Raw genomic sequence first — 16,482 nt, 5'->3', positions numbered from 1 at the left:
CTCGATGCGGTGACATCACTTCCAGGTCTTCGCCGAGAAGTGACATCACTGCATTGCACCCCCAAACCTTCTGCTATTACCAGCAGCCAACCTGACGACTCTATTTGTGTCTGTGACAGTGCTCTGGCCTAGTTTTTGGGTCTTGATTCCCAGTCTGAGAAATTTATTTATTTATTTATTTATTAGATTTGTATCCCGCCCTTCCCAGATGGGCTCAGGGCGGCTTCCAACAGTGGCAAATGCCATAACAAACAGTTAAAACAGTATAAAACAATCAATAAATAAAGTGCGGTGCTCTAGATATTAACTTATCTCTCGAAGATGGGATCCTTTTATCACCTAGCCTGGCAATATAGGTTCTTGGTCACCTAGGCGTCTTCCCAGGGCCGGTTCACTTATAGATCTAATCCACCATCATAGATGGCAACTCGGTGGTGGCACAATGGTGGCAGCGGCTCCTATGCAAAGGCCTGGCGGAAGAGCTCCGTCTTACAGGCCCTGTGCATTTATAAAACTCTTGTTATACGTGAAATACATAGCTCTGAAGGTCTGAAGTAAAACTGGGAGACATAATATGAATAACACAAAATATGACTAACAAGCAACTGTCACACATCTGGGGAGGAGGGCAGTGCTCTCAGGCAGAGCTCTGAGCTCTGTTACCTCTCGTTTTAGAAATTAGTAAAAATCAAGATGCAATGGTGACCACTGTCTCCAATAAATAGGACATTATTGCAATCTAACCTAATTTTCTCCAGCATGAGAAGTACTGTCTTATTCCCCAGGATCTCATGCATAATATGCCTCTGTTAGCACCAACGCTGTATCCCCTCTGAGAATAGTGACAGGTACCAGTTCAATTTTGCTGCTTAATAGTCCCTATCGTGAGCTGCTAATTAAAATAAATAGAAAAGAACATTAGTAATTGCCCTTCAGCAAGCAAGAAGGGAGAGGAAAGAATTCTTTTGTGACAGATTTGACTTTGAAAAGAGCTATTAAAAGATGAGGGAAGCACCCCACTGCAACTGTGATGATTTCCCGATTCATTTTTTTTTAATTTGGGCAGAGAAAAAAGTGGGGATTTTTTCCACTTTTTTTTTTTTTTGACAACATAGTCGAGCATGAAGCTGATTTCTATTCTTGGAAGAAGGCTACAATAACCAGCTGTGCCGGGGCAGGAAAATGTATTTGTAGAAGCAGCAAAGAGTAGAATGGGAAAGACAGAGAAAATGGGGCTCAAGCAACATCTAGTCTGTGTGGACACCGATTATGTTTACTCACTAGACCAGGAATAGATCTTCCCAGTGATTTTTAAGGGCAGCTGGCAGCCATAGGGGCCCCAATTCAGATCAAGGCTGTGTGAAGGAGAGGTGATTTAACCCTTCCCCTGCATGGTTTCTAGGGCTGCTACCTCCAGGTGGTGGCTGGAGATTAGAATTACAATGGACCTTCAGGCTACAAACATCAGTACCCATGGACAAAATGACACCACAAGTTTTGTTAAGGTGCTACTGGACTCTTACTCTTTCTACTGTTGTAAATATTAGATTCCATGTCAAAAATGAAGTCAAATGAGGAGGAAGTTCTTGTATTTTATTGTAATGAAATATGGAAAACAGTTAGGCCAAAGGACCCATCAAAACAGATTGCTTTCTTCTCAGCATAATTAGGAAACATGCCTCAATTAATAGGAAAACAATTAGACCAAATAGTTAACCAGAAATTGACAACTTTCTTCTTTTTCTTCTTCATCTTCTTGAGCATATTCTGAACATATTCAGGAAATACATAAAGTTAAATACTTAAAATGACATCATCATACCATCATCATGGGAATAATATTCAAAAGGCATAATTGGTTACAAAAACTTAAACAACATTTACATAAAAATCTCCTTATTGGTCAAATGTAAGAAAGGTGTGTCTATGCAATAGCGTCACATATTTACTTGACATGACCTAAGGCATATCGGCTAAAGCTTTTTCTTCCCCAAACAAAAGTATTCATTACTGATACGAGACTAAAATCCTATCTGACCCAGACATTGAAAGGTTTGCCCTAAGAACTACAGAATCATGAACTTTGTACCTATTATGTTGTCTGCTAACAATATCAGACCTACAAGAGGAAAGCCTTCTATATAACAGGCCTTTCTAACATCCTAATAAAATATTGCTTAAAGATTGCTGACCTAAGAGTAGCAGTTCTCTTACAAAGGAATTTCAAAGGGAGATTAGAAATAGAGACTGCTGAATAGCAACTGATAATGAAGCCGAGGACAATGCATCCTGGACTGAATTGAGACCTACGTTTCTTCTCTTACTACCAATGCCTGCTATTGTCATTTGGTGTCTGAAACCATTTCACTCTTCGAGATATAAGGACAGATGGACTCACATTCTAACTGTATCTGAAGAAGTGAGCAGTGACTCATAAAAGCTCATACCCTGTTACAAATTTTGTTAGTCGTCCACTAATAAAGATTGCAAGCTGTGCTATTAGGTCTCTCTCTCTCTCTCCCTCTCCCTCTCTCCCTCTTTCTTTCTTCTGTTAGAATTGGAAAGGGGAACCTCTGCAAGTGAAATAATGTGTTGATTTCAGACAAATTTACTTGTGCTAGTGATGATAATGAAACAGTTTAAAAAAGCAAGGTTAATGTGAAGAAAGGCAGCCAGTGAGATGGGAGGGGAGAGAGGGAGACCACATGTTGAACCACAAATGTATTTTTAAATACTTAGCCAACTACTTCCAGTATTGTAATTCCTAATCGGGGTCTTTTTAAAATAAAATAAAATCCCAGATAGACACAGAGAAATCTAATCGAAAAGAAAATAAAACTTTTCAGAATAAGCTCAAATAATTTCCCTTAAATTCCCCTTATCCCAGAAGCATCTATTTCCTGCCCCCCTTCCTTTTTTTAATGTGCCCGTGTGTGATCAGGTCTCAAAGTAAACAGCAGAGCCTTAGTATAAATTGTGGTTGTCAGAACAATCTCCTTTTCTCCCTCCCTCTCTCTGAAGAAGTATGCATGTACACAAAACCTTATACCTAGAATAAAACTTGGTTAGTCTTAAAAGTGCCACGGGACTCCGTCTCTTTCTGGCATGCTTTCTCTTTTTCCTTCCCCCTTCCTCCCTCCCTCCTTCCCGAGGAGGAGATCTCAGCCGATGTAGGGAAGAGAGGCTTGGCAGCACAGCAGCAGCACCGGAGGACGAAGGAGGAGAGAGTGACTGAGGAAGCTTTTCTCTGGTGCACACATGTGTGCACTCTCCTTCCCTCCCCCCCCCTCTACCTTCCCAAAGGACGAAGCAGGAGAGCGATTGAGGAAGCTTTTCTCTGGTGCACATATGCATGCTCTCTTTCCTTCCCTTCTCCCTTCCTCCCAAAAGGATAAAGCAGGAGACAGCAATTGAGGACGCTTTTCTCTGGTGCACACACACATGCTCTCTCTTTTTTTCCCTCCTCCCTTCCTCCCCAAAAGACAAAGCAGGAGATCTCAACCACTGGAAGAAAGAGATGCTTAGCAATGCAGCAGCAGCAGCCCTGGAGAAGGAAGCAGGAGCGAGCCAGTTGCTCACAGGCTGGATACCAGCCCTGCAGGGGCCAGTTCCAGCCTGTGGGACGTATGTTTGACACCCCCCTGCTGTACATACTCAGAGGCACACTCCAAGAACTACTGTGGTCTAACACCATCTGCCATGGCAAGTGGTTGAATCGGCTGTGCGACTCAGCTGAAGAGTTATGGGGGAGCCACTGGTCGCAACCTAGGGTTGCCAAACTCTAAGTGGCCCTGGAGATCTGCTATTACAGTTGATCTCCAGACAACCAAGGATCAGTTCCCCTGGAAAAAATGGCTGCTTTGGAGGGTGGACTCTATGGCATTGTACCCTGTTGAGGATTCTCCCCAAACTCTGCCCTCCCTGGGCACCACTCCCAAAATCTCCAGGTATTTCCCAACCCAGAGCTGGCAACCCTATCCCAGCCTCTTCCAGGAGGGGAGACTTCAGTCCCATGTCCTGCTGGGACTTAAGGCCTGGCACCTTCCTCCTCTGTGCAGTGAGAATAGGGAAGGCTCCAGGCTGCCAGGCATGCATTCCTCCACCTGGTCCAGGCTCCAGCTCTGGCTCTCTGCCTCCTTTTTTCCAGGGGGGAGGGTGGACTGAGGAGACTGGTGGTGGAAGGTACCACTTGGGAGGCCTGAAGCTCTGGCTCTTAGATGGAGCTGGTTATCACAGACAAGGCAGAAGGTCTTCTCCTGGATATTCTAGGTTGCAAGGAGTCCAGGGTATAATGACGACTGGAGGGGGCTTCTCTCCCCTCATAGGGGTCTCTCTCTTCTGAGTCATCTTCCAACAGCCCAGGGGACACCCTAACAGGAAAATGTACACAGGGCTGATGTATCACTCCATAAGAATTCCACAGACAAACCATAATATGTGAAGAAATATCTGAGGGCTTTTTGTGGCGCTTGTGTTAAATTACGGTGACATTGCCACGGATGTCCGCGCCCACCCCTCTGGGGGACTGGGCACGAAAATTCGTTAAAAGAGCTTGCTAAGGCACTAGATCCCATGGGTGTGAATGCACAGATGACCACTTGAAGATCACCAGTTACAGGTAAGCAACCTGTTTTTCCACTCCTCAGTTCCCTGGGGGCAGGAAATTGGGGGTTGAGATGGGTAATTCCCCACCCCAGGCTGGTAAATAGGAGGCCAGGTCTACTCCTGGGAATATGGCCTTTTGTTGATAGAGGGTGAGTAGATGAGTAGAACAGATTCTTTATTTTATTTTAATGGAATTTTTACAGAAACTACAGTCACATTGAAAAACAAGATCAAGAAACAAACATAGCACTGTCTAAACACATATGTTATACATTCAAAATCAAGTGTAAATATTTCTAGTGATGGTACATCTGTACTTAGTAAATTGGACGTAAATAATAATAAAATCAAATGATCGAACCAAATGAGGAACTAGCATGTTGATTACAATCGATCAACAGCAGTCAGGCTCTGCCTCCTGACATCTGCAAGTGTAAAAAAGAGATTAAGAGAAAGAGAAAGATTAGAACATAACAACATAAGAGAAGCCGATGCTGGATCAGGCCAATGGCCCATCCAGTCCAACACTCTGTCACACAGTGGCCAAAAACACCAGGCGTGATCAGGAGGTCCACCAGTGGGGCCAGGACACCAGAAGCCCTCCCACTATTGCCCCTCTCTGCAAGCACCAAGAATACAGAACATCACTTGCCCCAGACCGAGAGTTCCAATCTATATCTTGTGGCAAATAGCCACTGATGGACCTCTGCTCCATATGTTTGTCCAATTCCCTCTTGATTCCTCCATGCTTGTAGCCGCCACCACTTCCTGCGGCAGTGAATTCCACGTGTTAATCACTCTTTGGATGAACAAGTACTTTTATCTGTTCTAAGCCTACTGCTCATTAATTTCATTGAGTGCCCACAAGTTCTTGTGTTGTGAGAAAGGTAACTTTCTTTCTCTACCTGTTCTATCCCATGCATAATCTTGTAAACCTCTATCGTGTCACGCCTCAGTCGTCATTTCTCCAAGCTAAAGCGCCCCAAGCACTTGTACCTTTCTTCATAGGGAAAGTGTTCCAACCCTTTTATCATTCTAGTTGCCCTTTTCTGCACTTTTTCCAATGCTATAATATCCTTTCTGAGGTGTGGTGACCAGAATTGCACACAGTATTCCAAATGAGGTCACACCATCGATTTATACAGGGGCACTATGATATTGGCTGATTTGTTTTCAATTCCCTTCCTAACAATCCCCAGCATAGCGTTGGCCTTTTTTACTGCAGTTGCACACTGTTTCGACATTTTCATTGAGCTATCTACTATGACTCCAAGATTTCTCTCTTGGTCAGTCTCTGCCAGTTCAGACCCCATCAACGTGTATTTATAGTTAGGATTTTTGGCCCCAATGTGCATCACTTTGCACTTGGCCACATTGAACCTCATTTGCCACATTGAAGTTCCTGATGGATGGGGTTAGGGGGTAGAATATCTTTTTCGAAGAATTCGAAGAAGGGGAACCACTTTTCCATGAAAATTAGTTATCTTGGATAAATTTACATTTGTAGTAAATTGTCAGAGATTTCCCCCATGATTAGTTGTGCCCATATTTTTGTATACCAATTCGAGAGCGTTGGAGCTTTTGGAAATTTCCAACTTTGAGCAGTTGCATTAGAAATAACAGGATGCTGCAATGTGAACGAACATAGTAGGGGGGCTGTGATTTTGAAACTGAAAAAAATATGTATTTGTGCACCAGCTGTGAAGATATCCTGGGAGCTTAGACTAGGCCATGGAGACATTTACAGATGCTACTGATATTCCTGTTATTTGGATCTCATCTGTGTCTTCTACCGGAATGAATGAGCCCAAAGGATTTCTGCCAGAAGTGCTTAAGTGTCAAAGGAGACAGAACTCTTCCTCTCTCTGACTAATTCCTTCCAGGGGAGGAAACGGTGGTAAACCAGGAGTGGATTTATCGGCTACCCCCTGGAATGACTTCTGCAAATGAAAACATGGTGCTTTTTTTGGTAAAATTAACAGTGTAAGCAGATCAGCAGAGGAACGGATGACCCAGATTGAAATCAAGTCTTCAAAGACACATGGCCTAAATATTTGTGTGCACATGTATGAGAGAGAGAAAGAGAAATATTAATCTACATTTGTATCTTTGGAAATAAGCTTTTTGTGAAAACACAAAAAACAAACCTACAGTACTAATCAAGATGGGTAGCTGTGTTTGTCTGTACCAATAGGAAAGAGCATGAGTCCAGTAGCACCTTGAAGACTAACACAAGTTGTGACAGGGTATGAGCCACACTACTCTCTAAGTGTGATTTACAGTTCAATCCTAAACAGAGTTGCACCTAGGGTTGTCAGCTCTGGGTTGGGAAAAACATAGGGTTGCCAGGTACATCCTGGCAACTGGCAAGGGGTGGGGAGGAGACTTACCAGGAGTGGGAGGTCCAGCCAACGTTGCAGTGATGTGTCTACATCATTTCCAGTGCAACCTGGAAGTGACATCATGCTGCACATCATGATCCAATGCAACCTGGAAGTGAAATACCAGAGCATCATCGTTGGGGTGATGCTCTGGTATTTGGGCAAAAACTCTATGGTAAATTTGACTTCTACCATAAAGTTTTTGCCCAACTACCAGAGCATTACCCTGATGCCACCGACATGATGATATCACATCTGGGTCACATAGGAAGTGACATCATCACACCAGTGCCATCTGAGCAATGTCTTGTATTTAGGCCAAAACTCTATGGTAAAAGTGTGCTTTACCATAGAGTTTTTGCTCAAATACCAGAGTGTCACAGTGACATTGGAGTGTGAGGACATCACTTCCTGTGTGATGCTGGTGAGGAGGCCTGGACTTTTCTCTTTCTGCTGGTAAGTCCCCCCATCCCCCACTGGTTGCCAGGAGGGACCTGGTAACCTTATGTAATTCTAGGAGATATCCAGGCCTGACTTGGGGATTGGCGATCCTAGCTGTGCCCTTTTAAGCCTATTGACTTCAGTGGGTTTAGGAAAGTATAGCTCTTTTTAAGATTGCACTGATATATGGCAAAATTGTGGGATGTGAAAGTTTATTTGAAATATCAACATGTATTGTCCCATTATTTTCATGATAATAGTTGGGTGTCAGAGTCTACCTGCATTATTACTGGTAGATGAATTATCCCTGTACCTTACTAGCAAGTTTGGCCAGTAATAACTTTTATGTACACTCACACAGATGCAGATTTTTGTGTGTCTTAAGGACAAAGTCTGTAGACCTATGGACAGTTTATGGGGAGTAAGTCCAACAGAATAAGATGGGACTTCAAAGCAGACCTGCTTAAGATTGCTCCCATAACCTCCATGTGGAGCAGTAAATTCAGTGAAATAACTCCCACCCCCTGCATAGTTTTCATGCAGGAAAATGGCTTGGGGGGTGGCAGGAGCCCTTCCTTCCCCCACAGCACTGTTTTTGAGCTCTCCTCTTTTTCTTTTTTAGAAGCTGTTTCCTGTAGCTGCTGTGTGGCTGCGGGGAACCCAGACCTAACTCTTTAAAAACAGTGACATGTAGTCTTGCCCTGAATAACAGTTTACTAAAGGAACCCCATTGCTGATTTTTGCTTTTCTCTCTTTCTGATAGATGACACAAAGTTAAACCAGAATGCAGAAGGAGAAGGTAAGAGTCTAATCGGCTCATGATCCAGGTTTTTTGAGATGTATATGCTAGAAGATGTGTATGTCCTGGAATTTGCTGTCTCAGTGCTCTCATGTCTTAAAATTCCTGTTTATGAATGCCAGGTCTATGGCTAATAAAAAACACTCTTGTTGGCTGGGTTGCCAGCCACAGATGACAACCCACTGGGAGAATTTCTGGGGCAGAAAAAGGCTCATAATGTCACTTCCTGTGAAAACAGGATGCAATGTCATGACACTGCAATCAGCACTCTAGGATTTGCTCAAAACTTTATAGTTCAACCATAGAGTTTTGGATGAGCCCTAGAGCATTGTCCCTGATGTCATGACATCCCTTGTGGGTTTTTTGACAGAAGTGACATTGCCTGCCAGCATGCCCCCCAATTATCTCCCATTTCCCCCCACCAGCCTTGAAATGCTAGAGGGAGGATAGGTCCAGGGGGAGCTGCCAGCAGGAGATCTCCCACTATAGTGGGAGAATTGCCCCCCCCCCTTTTGGTGATATAATGTGGGACGAGGCTGCCAGAACTGGGGCTGGGGACACTTCCTGGGGCTGCTGCTCACCCTGGCAGACCCCAGTGCTTTGGGTGAGCGGGGGGGGGGTAACAGGGCTGGTTGCTCCCCTCCATCTCTCACACCCTAGGCAATTGCCTAGGTACACCTAGAGGATGGCTGGCCTGTCTTTTGAAAGGGGAGCAGGCAGAGATTTCCATGGTTTACACTGATTCCATCAACCACGTTTCAGCTATTAAGTTGACTGGGGTCTTTTCCCTTAGGAAGGGATGTAGCAGGTCTGGCATTGTGGCTTGAGCTGCACAAAGAGCCAGTAGGGCTCTTGTGGCGATGGGGACAGCACTGTCATTTCTCAGACAACCTGTCCGTCCCTTGCCACCTGTCCCGCTCTCCCCCCCTCTCCAGTCACAGTCAGAGAGGGACTTGGCTATCTTCTAATTGCACTTAGAACCAATGTTCCCTCTAAGCTGTGGAGTCTTGTGAGCAAAAACTTTACTTTGTGAGCTACTGCCATTTGGCTACTGCATAAATTAGTTTGCTCTGGAGCCACCCTTCCTGAGCTAAGACAAAAATGTGTGAGCCGGAGGCCAAAAAACTGTGAGCTAGCTCACACTAACTCAGCTTAGAGGGAACCCTGCTTAGAACCTCCTCTTCTGATATTTGAGCTACTGTAAGTTGCTTTGGCAAACCAGGCCTCTTAAGAGAGGGGGTGAGGTGCGGGTGCTTTTCTTCTAATCACGCTCAGCTGGGAGGACCATTAATTACCCGGATTTTTGAAGCCGCATTCTTTCTGAAAGGGTGACAAAATGTTCCTGTTGTTGGCTGGAATGCCTTTTGAAGTTTGTGAGAGTTTCCTTTAAATAAACATTGTTGAACTTTGATATATACGAGGTGATCCTTCCCCCCTCCTTTTTCCAATGTGCAGAACCTGAGCATGAGACTGTAGGTCCATACATCCTCCTCCTCCCATTCCTAGTCATAATTAGAGGGACTCCATAAAACAGGTTTTCTTAATCCCACAAAACCCCTTGGAGCAGATATTCTTAACTATAAATGTCGAGTTGTTTCAATCCCATCCCAACCAACGAGACTGGAGCCTATAAGTAAGATCTCACAGATATCACTGCTCCAAAGAAATTAACATTTTTTTAAATTAGTCAATTCACAAATCTGGAAAGTTGGAGCAAACACACAAGCTCATATATCTAAAGTCCCTGCTGCAAAACACAGCTACCCATGATTACCATATTCCCTCAATATGCCACTCGACGGCCTGAATATAATCCGATTCCTCTGAATTTCTATGCATGGAACAGAAATGGTGAGTGTTTCTGAATGGCTTTTTTACATCCCCCTAAAGCAAACTCCTCATACTCAGCCATCTCTCTAAAGGCCCTTTCTCGCTCAATGGTGGTTTATGACTGTTTGATCCAACCTAAAGGCATTATGAGCCATGGGTTCTGAAATGGTGTCGCAGCTACTAGGCTGAAGACCTTTGCTCATATATGCCTGTACACAGGGGTCATTTCGTAGAAAAAGAGCTAGGGGAACTCATTCGCATAACTCATTAGCATATGCCACACCCCCTGACATCAGGGGCCCGGCGGTGGACCTGCAAGGCCAGCGGGAGTGCGAGGAAGCCCCGCCAAGGCCCTCCCTGGCCCCAGGCAGGCAGGGGTGGGGAGAGGCGGGGAGGAAGCAACTTACCCTCCCTCTTCTCCTGCCTCCTCCTGGCTGCATGAGGGCTGGAAGCGGGGCGGCCGGAAGCAGGGGGCGGGGCTTCGTCATGTGCCCCACCCCCCTGCACCTCACCCGGGGGAACTGTGTTCCCCCGCATTCCCCCCAGAAATGACCTCTGCCTGTACAGAGTTTATCTCACCGACCCTGTTGTCTTCTCTCCTAACCCCCTTCCTTTTTGTCTTGTTACTATTGTTGTATCTGACGAAAATACTGATGAAAATTCTCCTTCTTGCTTCCTCTCCCCCATGGAAATTTCTCCTGCAGGTTTGGGAAACGATGACCTCCCCACAGAGAAAGTGGGGTCCCAGATCCACACAGGAACAATTGTGGGGATTGTGCTGGCAGTCTTGCTCATTGCCGCCATCATCTTGGCTGGCATCTACATCAGCCTAAGTTTCAATCCTACCTCCAGTGCGCCTTGGTTCTTCTTTGAGGTGATTTTGAGACTCGGTTCAATCCTTGCGGCAAGTCTGTCTGAAAACGTGGTGACCAAAATTCACCTATTGAAACCCAGCCAAAGCTTTCCCTGCTCTAAGATGGGACACTTTGAAATAGTAAACTTGAATCAGGGTTTAACTTAGGGTTGCTAACCTCCAGGTGAGGCCTGGAGAACTCCCAGAACTACGGCTAATCTCCAGACTACAGAGATCAGTTGCCCAGGAGAAAATGGCTGCTTTGGAGGGTGGACTCTGTGGCATTATGCCCTGGTGAGATTAGGGCTGCCAAACTCCCTGCCACTTTGAGCCATGGGCAGAATAAATTTTTTTAAAAATGGTAACATCATTTGTTGTGCTTACATCACTGGCTGTAAAAACCCAGAAGTGACACAGGGTAGCTGTAGAAATCACTGGAAACTCTGTGGTGGGGTTTCCTAGAGCTACCCTGTGTCATGGGTTTTTACTGGAAGTGACATCGCACCACAGCTGGCGTCGCACCCCCTCTGCTCCTGCCTGCAACCATCTTGCTGCTTGGAGTTTCCCAGCCCAGTGTTGGCAACTCTAGTTTAAACACTAGGGGGAAGAAAGTGCAACCTCTACTGTTTTCCTTTTAAAATCTGGATTGAGGCCTGCACAGCCGCCACTGCTCATTAAAAAATCGCTCGGAAGATCCAATCTTTCTCTGTCCCCTGGTTTTTACCTCTTTCCCCTTCAGTGGCATCATTGCCAATTTGAGCCCCTGTGGATACAGTTCTGGAAATTAAATTCTGAACATCTGGTTCAGTACCTGCTCTGTGCAGAACATCGATTATTCACCTTGCATTTTCAGCACACCATTTAGGCCCCAACAGAGACAGCTCAGAGAGTACTGAAGCAAACCCAGAACTCCCGCACCAGAAATACATTTTTGCAGATCTATCCAAAATAAAGGAAATACGTTTTTGAAGGACAAATTTCTGGGGATATAAGAAAGAAAAAAAACCCCTCTCCCTTTCACAGAGGTATTTTGCTCTGTTCGGGAACTTGAGGTGAAGAGGAATATCCATCCACATGACATCGTCCTCCAATCATTTGCTTCCCCTGCTTTCATCCAACCTGCCGGGTACAATATTTTCAGAAAGTCTGCAGTCAAAGTGGGTTTTCAGGATGTGGTCACACAGCAAGCTTACAGCGATTTGTTCCCGCTGTAGATTTGATCAGGAAAATTAACTGGCGACATACAACTGAGCACTGGAGTCTATATGTGCACTTGAACGTTTATACATTGAATTTATTCAGCGCAGGATTGCTCATGGGCACAATGATGGAAGCTTGTAAAAAAAAGAAAACATTGCGAGGAGGACGTTCGGATGACCTAATTGCGAGAGATGGCCGTCCAGATCAGTGAAATCGCTGATTCAAAGTGCAAATATCCGGAAAGTACTTGATTTTCCGGTTGTAGGAAAACTCGCTAGGGAACCAGGAGAATTGCATGAGTGAGCCCACTTCAATGCAGGAGATGGATGCAGCCGTCTGATCAGCAATTTTAAATGTGAGAGGGAACAGCAGTGAAACCCGATCAAAACGGCCGTGTGACCACTCAGTTCGGAAGGCTCAAAAGCCACATTGGCACCATTTCCCCTCCCCCTATACACAATGGGGAATTGCCCTCTACGTGGAAGCAGCCCCAGCTATAAGAAAAAATCTACACATTGAATGGAATTTACTTTCACTGAATGACCCCAGTGATGCATACAGAGGTTTCCTGAACTGGTCAAGCCATCCTATTCTTTCTCAATGGAGGGGGCAGTTTTGTGCAGCCCACAGGATCTGTGCATGCAGCCGTCCCCTCCGTTGAAATGAATGGGGCAGCCCTTCTGAGCAAGAGAGCTCTGTATATCACAACAGAGTTGTTTTTTGTCTGTAAGGAATTACTGAATAGCTTGAGAGCGCGCAGCAACAGGTATATGTCTGGGTAAAGGCTTTCTCCTTGTACTAACGTGCTGCTCTCTTTTTCTCAAACTGCAGCGAAGGCCGCATCAGTGGCCCGCCATGAAGTTCAGAAACCACACAACGTATACTGAAGTGGAGCCAGCTGGTCACGAGAAGGAGGGTTTTGTCGAAGCCGATCAATGCTGAGAGCAGCACTCCAGTTTCATTTCTCCCACACCTTTAAAACTTCAAGGGTCTCCCCAAGTCACAGTGTCTCCTGTTTATTTCATTATGAACTGGAACTGCAGGAACAGTTAAAAGGGGAATGAAAAAAAAGAAAATATGATTGAAAATGAAAGCCCCCTCCCCCCCGAAACTGAAATGGAAACATGAAAATCACAGAAGCAAGGGGGAAAACTACAAGAGAATCAGGACTTTATACTGCGGTGTAACATGTGTCGCCATCTTCAGCTGGTTACAGTGCCAGTAAAAAGCGGCCTCTGTCCTGTCTGCTTTTTGTAGGCCCTGTAATTGGAAGTTATGGGTGACCAGAAAGGCGTGTTTGCACATTTACCTCAGTTCATTTTGACTAACACTACACTTTAGCAAAAGCTCCCAAAATGGCAGGAAAACAAGTATGTTAAGGTATCCAAAGGAAACGTTGGGTGAGGGGAAAATTCAGGCTTCTAGCTGGGAGATAGAAGTTTACTTTCTAAACACCCCCTGAGACATAATGTTGGAGTTTATGGACAAGTATTATGGGGTGGCTGGTCTGATTTGCACAGTTTGAATATCTCAGCGTTTTCACAGACTTTTCAGATGCAGCACCTGCCATCTGTGGGCTGAGGGGAACTTAAGCTGGGTCTGAAATGCCACCTTCATATTTATCTGTAATGGTGGTATAAATTCAAGCCAGGAGAAGGAAAACATTAATTAAGGTGGCCTTGCTGTTGACAGTAATCGCCTATCGTTGACAGCTAAACCAGCCAACGGATAAAATATGTACCAAACATAACATCAGACCCCTAAAAAACAACACCACAATGGCTCAACATATTTCGGCTTTGACTTTACTAACTCCACCTCACAATGGATGCTTGGATTATGTCTGCTTTTTTAAAAAAGAATATAATTGAGAGCCAATTCTAGTCATTGGTTTCAGTGGCAGGACAAAATGGAAGACCTTATTGCTGGGAAGCAGAAAGGTTTAGTTTATTTTTAATGGAAGGAAGGTTATCTTTGTGTTGATGAATTAATCAAGGAGCTGGATTAACCACCTTTCTCCATTCTGATGCCATTAACACACACCTTTAAATTGGGAATCACAACACAATCTAGAATCAAGGAATTCTCATGGCAGGTCTAGATGTTAAGTTTTGTTTAAAGCCTCGAACGTTGTACAGTTCTCTCGGTTTCCATTCTCTCTCCAGTACTTTACATTTCACCACATGTATGAAGAGCAGGGCTATTTTTGGGCAGGAACGCACAGGAAACGGAGTTCCGGCTGGCTCCTGAGTTGGCCACGCCCAGCAGGAACTCATTAGCATAATAGGCCACACCCAATAGCAGGAATCCATTAGGATTGGCTTCATTAGGGGGGTGTGGCCTACAAAAAAAGCCCTGGGTTTTGACAACAAACAAGGTAAACAGAATAACAAGCAAAAGGTGGGTGTGGCTGGATAACCACACTTCTGATAACATAGGGGTGCATCCTAATGTGCTAATGAGCTGTGCTGGCAGGGGTGTGGCCTAATATGCTAATGGGTTTCTGGTGTTGGGTGTGGCCTAATATGCTAATGAGTTCCTGCTGGGCTTTTTCTACAAAAAGAGCCTTGATGAAGAGAACACTGTACAGATGATCCTCCTGATACACGTAATTGCCATTTTGTCTGAAAGGGTACTATACATACTTTTAGTCTTAGAACAAGCATCCCTAGGGATGCCAGCCTCCAGGTAGTGGGTGGAGATCTCCCGCTATGACAACTGATATCCAGGTGACTGAGATATGTTCACTTGGAGAAAATGGTCCCTTTGGAAGTTTAACTCTATGGCATTAGGCCCCAAACCCCGCTCTCCTGAGGCTCCACCCCCTTAATCTCCAGGTATTTCCCAACATGGACCTGGCAACCTGAAGCATACCAGCAATTGCAGGTATCAGGAGAGTTACAACGTCATGCGGTCTCCCCAAACGCATGGTGAAACATAACTGAAAAGAGCTTCTATCTCTTCCTCGCTCCCTCACATTCATGATGAGCTGCTCACATCTTCCTGTTTGGTAATATGGCAAAATGTACCTGCAAAATGTAGATCGACATCCCTGTAAGTGTCGTGGAACTATTTTTCATTCATTTCTGGATTCCCATCATACAAGTATCCCCCTGTCTGACAGGGCTTAACTGACAATCCCATTTTCCCATTGGAGGAAAGCTCCTCAGGTTGGAAGAAGACTTCAAAGTTGATGGCACAGATTGGTAGCAGGCAAGCCATGGTTAACCTTTCTAACTGAGCCACCAAAAAAAAGCACGTTCCTGGGCCAGTAGTGCATACTTCCCAAAAGCCAGTCCTTAAATATGGACCTGCCTCCAACCCCTATCTGCAGGTAATATTTAGTTTAGTTAAATATTAAGTTAAAACTTTCCGTTTCCTTCCCATGCTCCATATCTGAGCTGCCATTTTCAGGACACAGGAACACACTTGAGTGCGTTGATGTCCCAACATGTGTCTGCTCTAACTGAACAAGAAGGTGCGAGTCAGTGGCAGCTGCACACTGAAAGTTATATAAAATCATTGAAATCTTTATATTATCTCAGGCTGAACTGAGAAGTTGAACAAAATAAATAGCAAGTGTATACAAGGCATACCACCGCAGCAGGGCTGTCTTGGTTGGGAGGGGGGGAATACAAGAGGAGTTAACTTTTGACGATTTATATGGATGCTTCTACACTTATATATGTCTCATTCTCAATCCAGGCTGAGCCTGTCTGCTCCAAAGTTTTCTTCAGGAGCAAATTATATTGTGTACAGTACAGAATTGATTTTGCATTTATTATATAGATATTATAAGACATGTAGATAACAGAGCTTTTTATCAAGGATTCAGACCTTTGTTGCTGAGCTGGTTTCTTTTAGAAAAGGGGGGGGGGAGACAACACAACTTCCCACCCTGATGGATTTTTCTAAGGACAGTGTACATTTACAATGCCGTCTTAAGCATAGTCAACACCCTTCAAAGTTAGTTGAAGTCAATTAACTTGGAAGGCTATCACTCTCCTTAGTACTGCCCTGTTAGAGAGCCACCGATGTGCAGTAAGTAGTGTCAGGCTAGCTAGATTTGAGTCCAATAGCAGTGTCAGGCTAGGATCACAAAGATCTGGGTGCAAATCCTGCCCCCCCTCCATAAAGCTCACTGGGTTACCCTTGGGCCTAGTCATTCTCTCTCTCCACTTAACCTACCTCACAGTGTTGTTGTGAGAATAAAAGGGAAGACCAACACATGCTACCCTGAGCTCCTTGGAGAATAGGATTAAAATGTAAGATTTATCACTAGTGGATGAGGGTTCGTTTTTTTGTTTTGTTTTTTAAATCCCTAAAAATTATGGTGGGGTAACATTTGTTTACCAGCCACTGCTATGCAAGTG

General features: G+C 44.7%; 1 protein-coding gene across 1 annotated transcript in view; it reads left to right on the top strand.

The window, feature by feature from the left end:
• PLXDC1 (plexin domain containing 1) overlaps positions 1-13,359 on the top strand; it is a 93,240-nt gene extending 79,881 nt beyond the window's left edge. Inside the window, exons 12-14 of the mRNA XM_015408516.1 lie at positions 8,191-8,226; positions 10,761-10,930; positions 12,941-13,359. Of these exons, the coding sequence (XP_015264002.1) occupies positions 8,191-8,226; positions 10,761-10,930; positions 12,941-13,051 (317 nt within the window). The 3' untranslated portion in view covers positions 13,052-13,359. The remainder of the gene's footprint in view (positions 1-8,190; positions 8,227-10,760; positions 10,931-12,940) is intronic.
• Positions 13,360-16,482: the final 3,123 nt, after the last annotated feature.

This window comes from Gekko japonicus, unplaced genomic scaffold (genome assembly GCF_001447785.1).
Source record: "Gekko japonicus isolate JY-2015 unplaced genomic scaffold, Gekko_japonicus_V1.1 scaffold1039, whole genome shotgun sequence".
Taxonomy (NCBI): Eukaryota; Metazoa; Chordata; class Lepidosauria; order Squamata; family Gekkonidae; genus Gekko; species Gekko japonicus.
The sequence above is the reverse complement of the archived record's forward strand: the minus strand, read 5'-3'. Positions and strand labels throughout refer to the sequence as shown.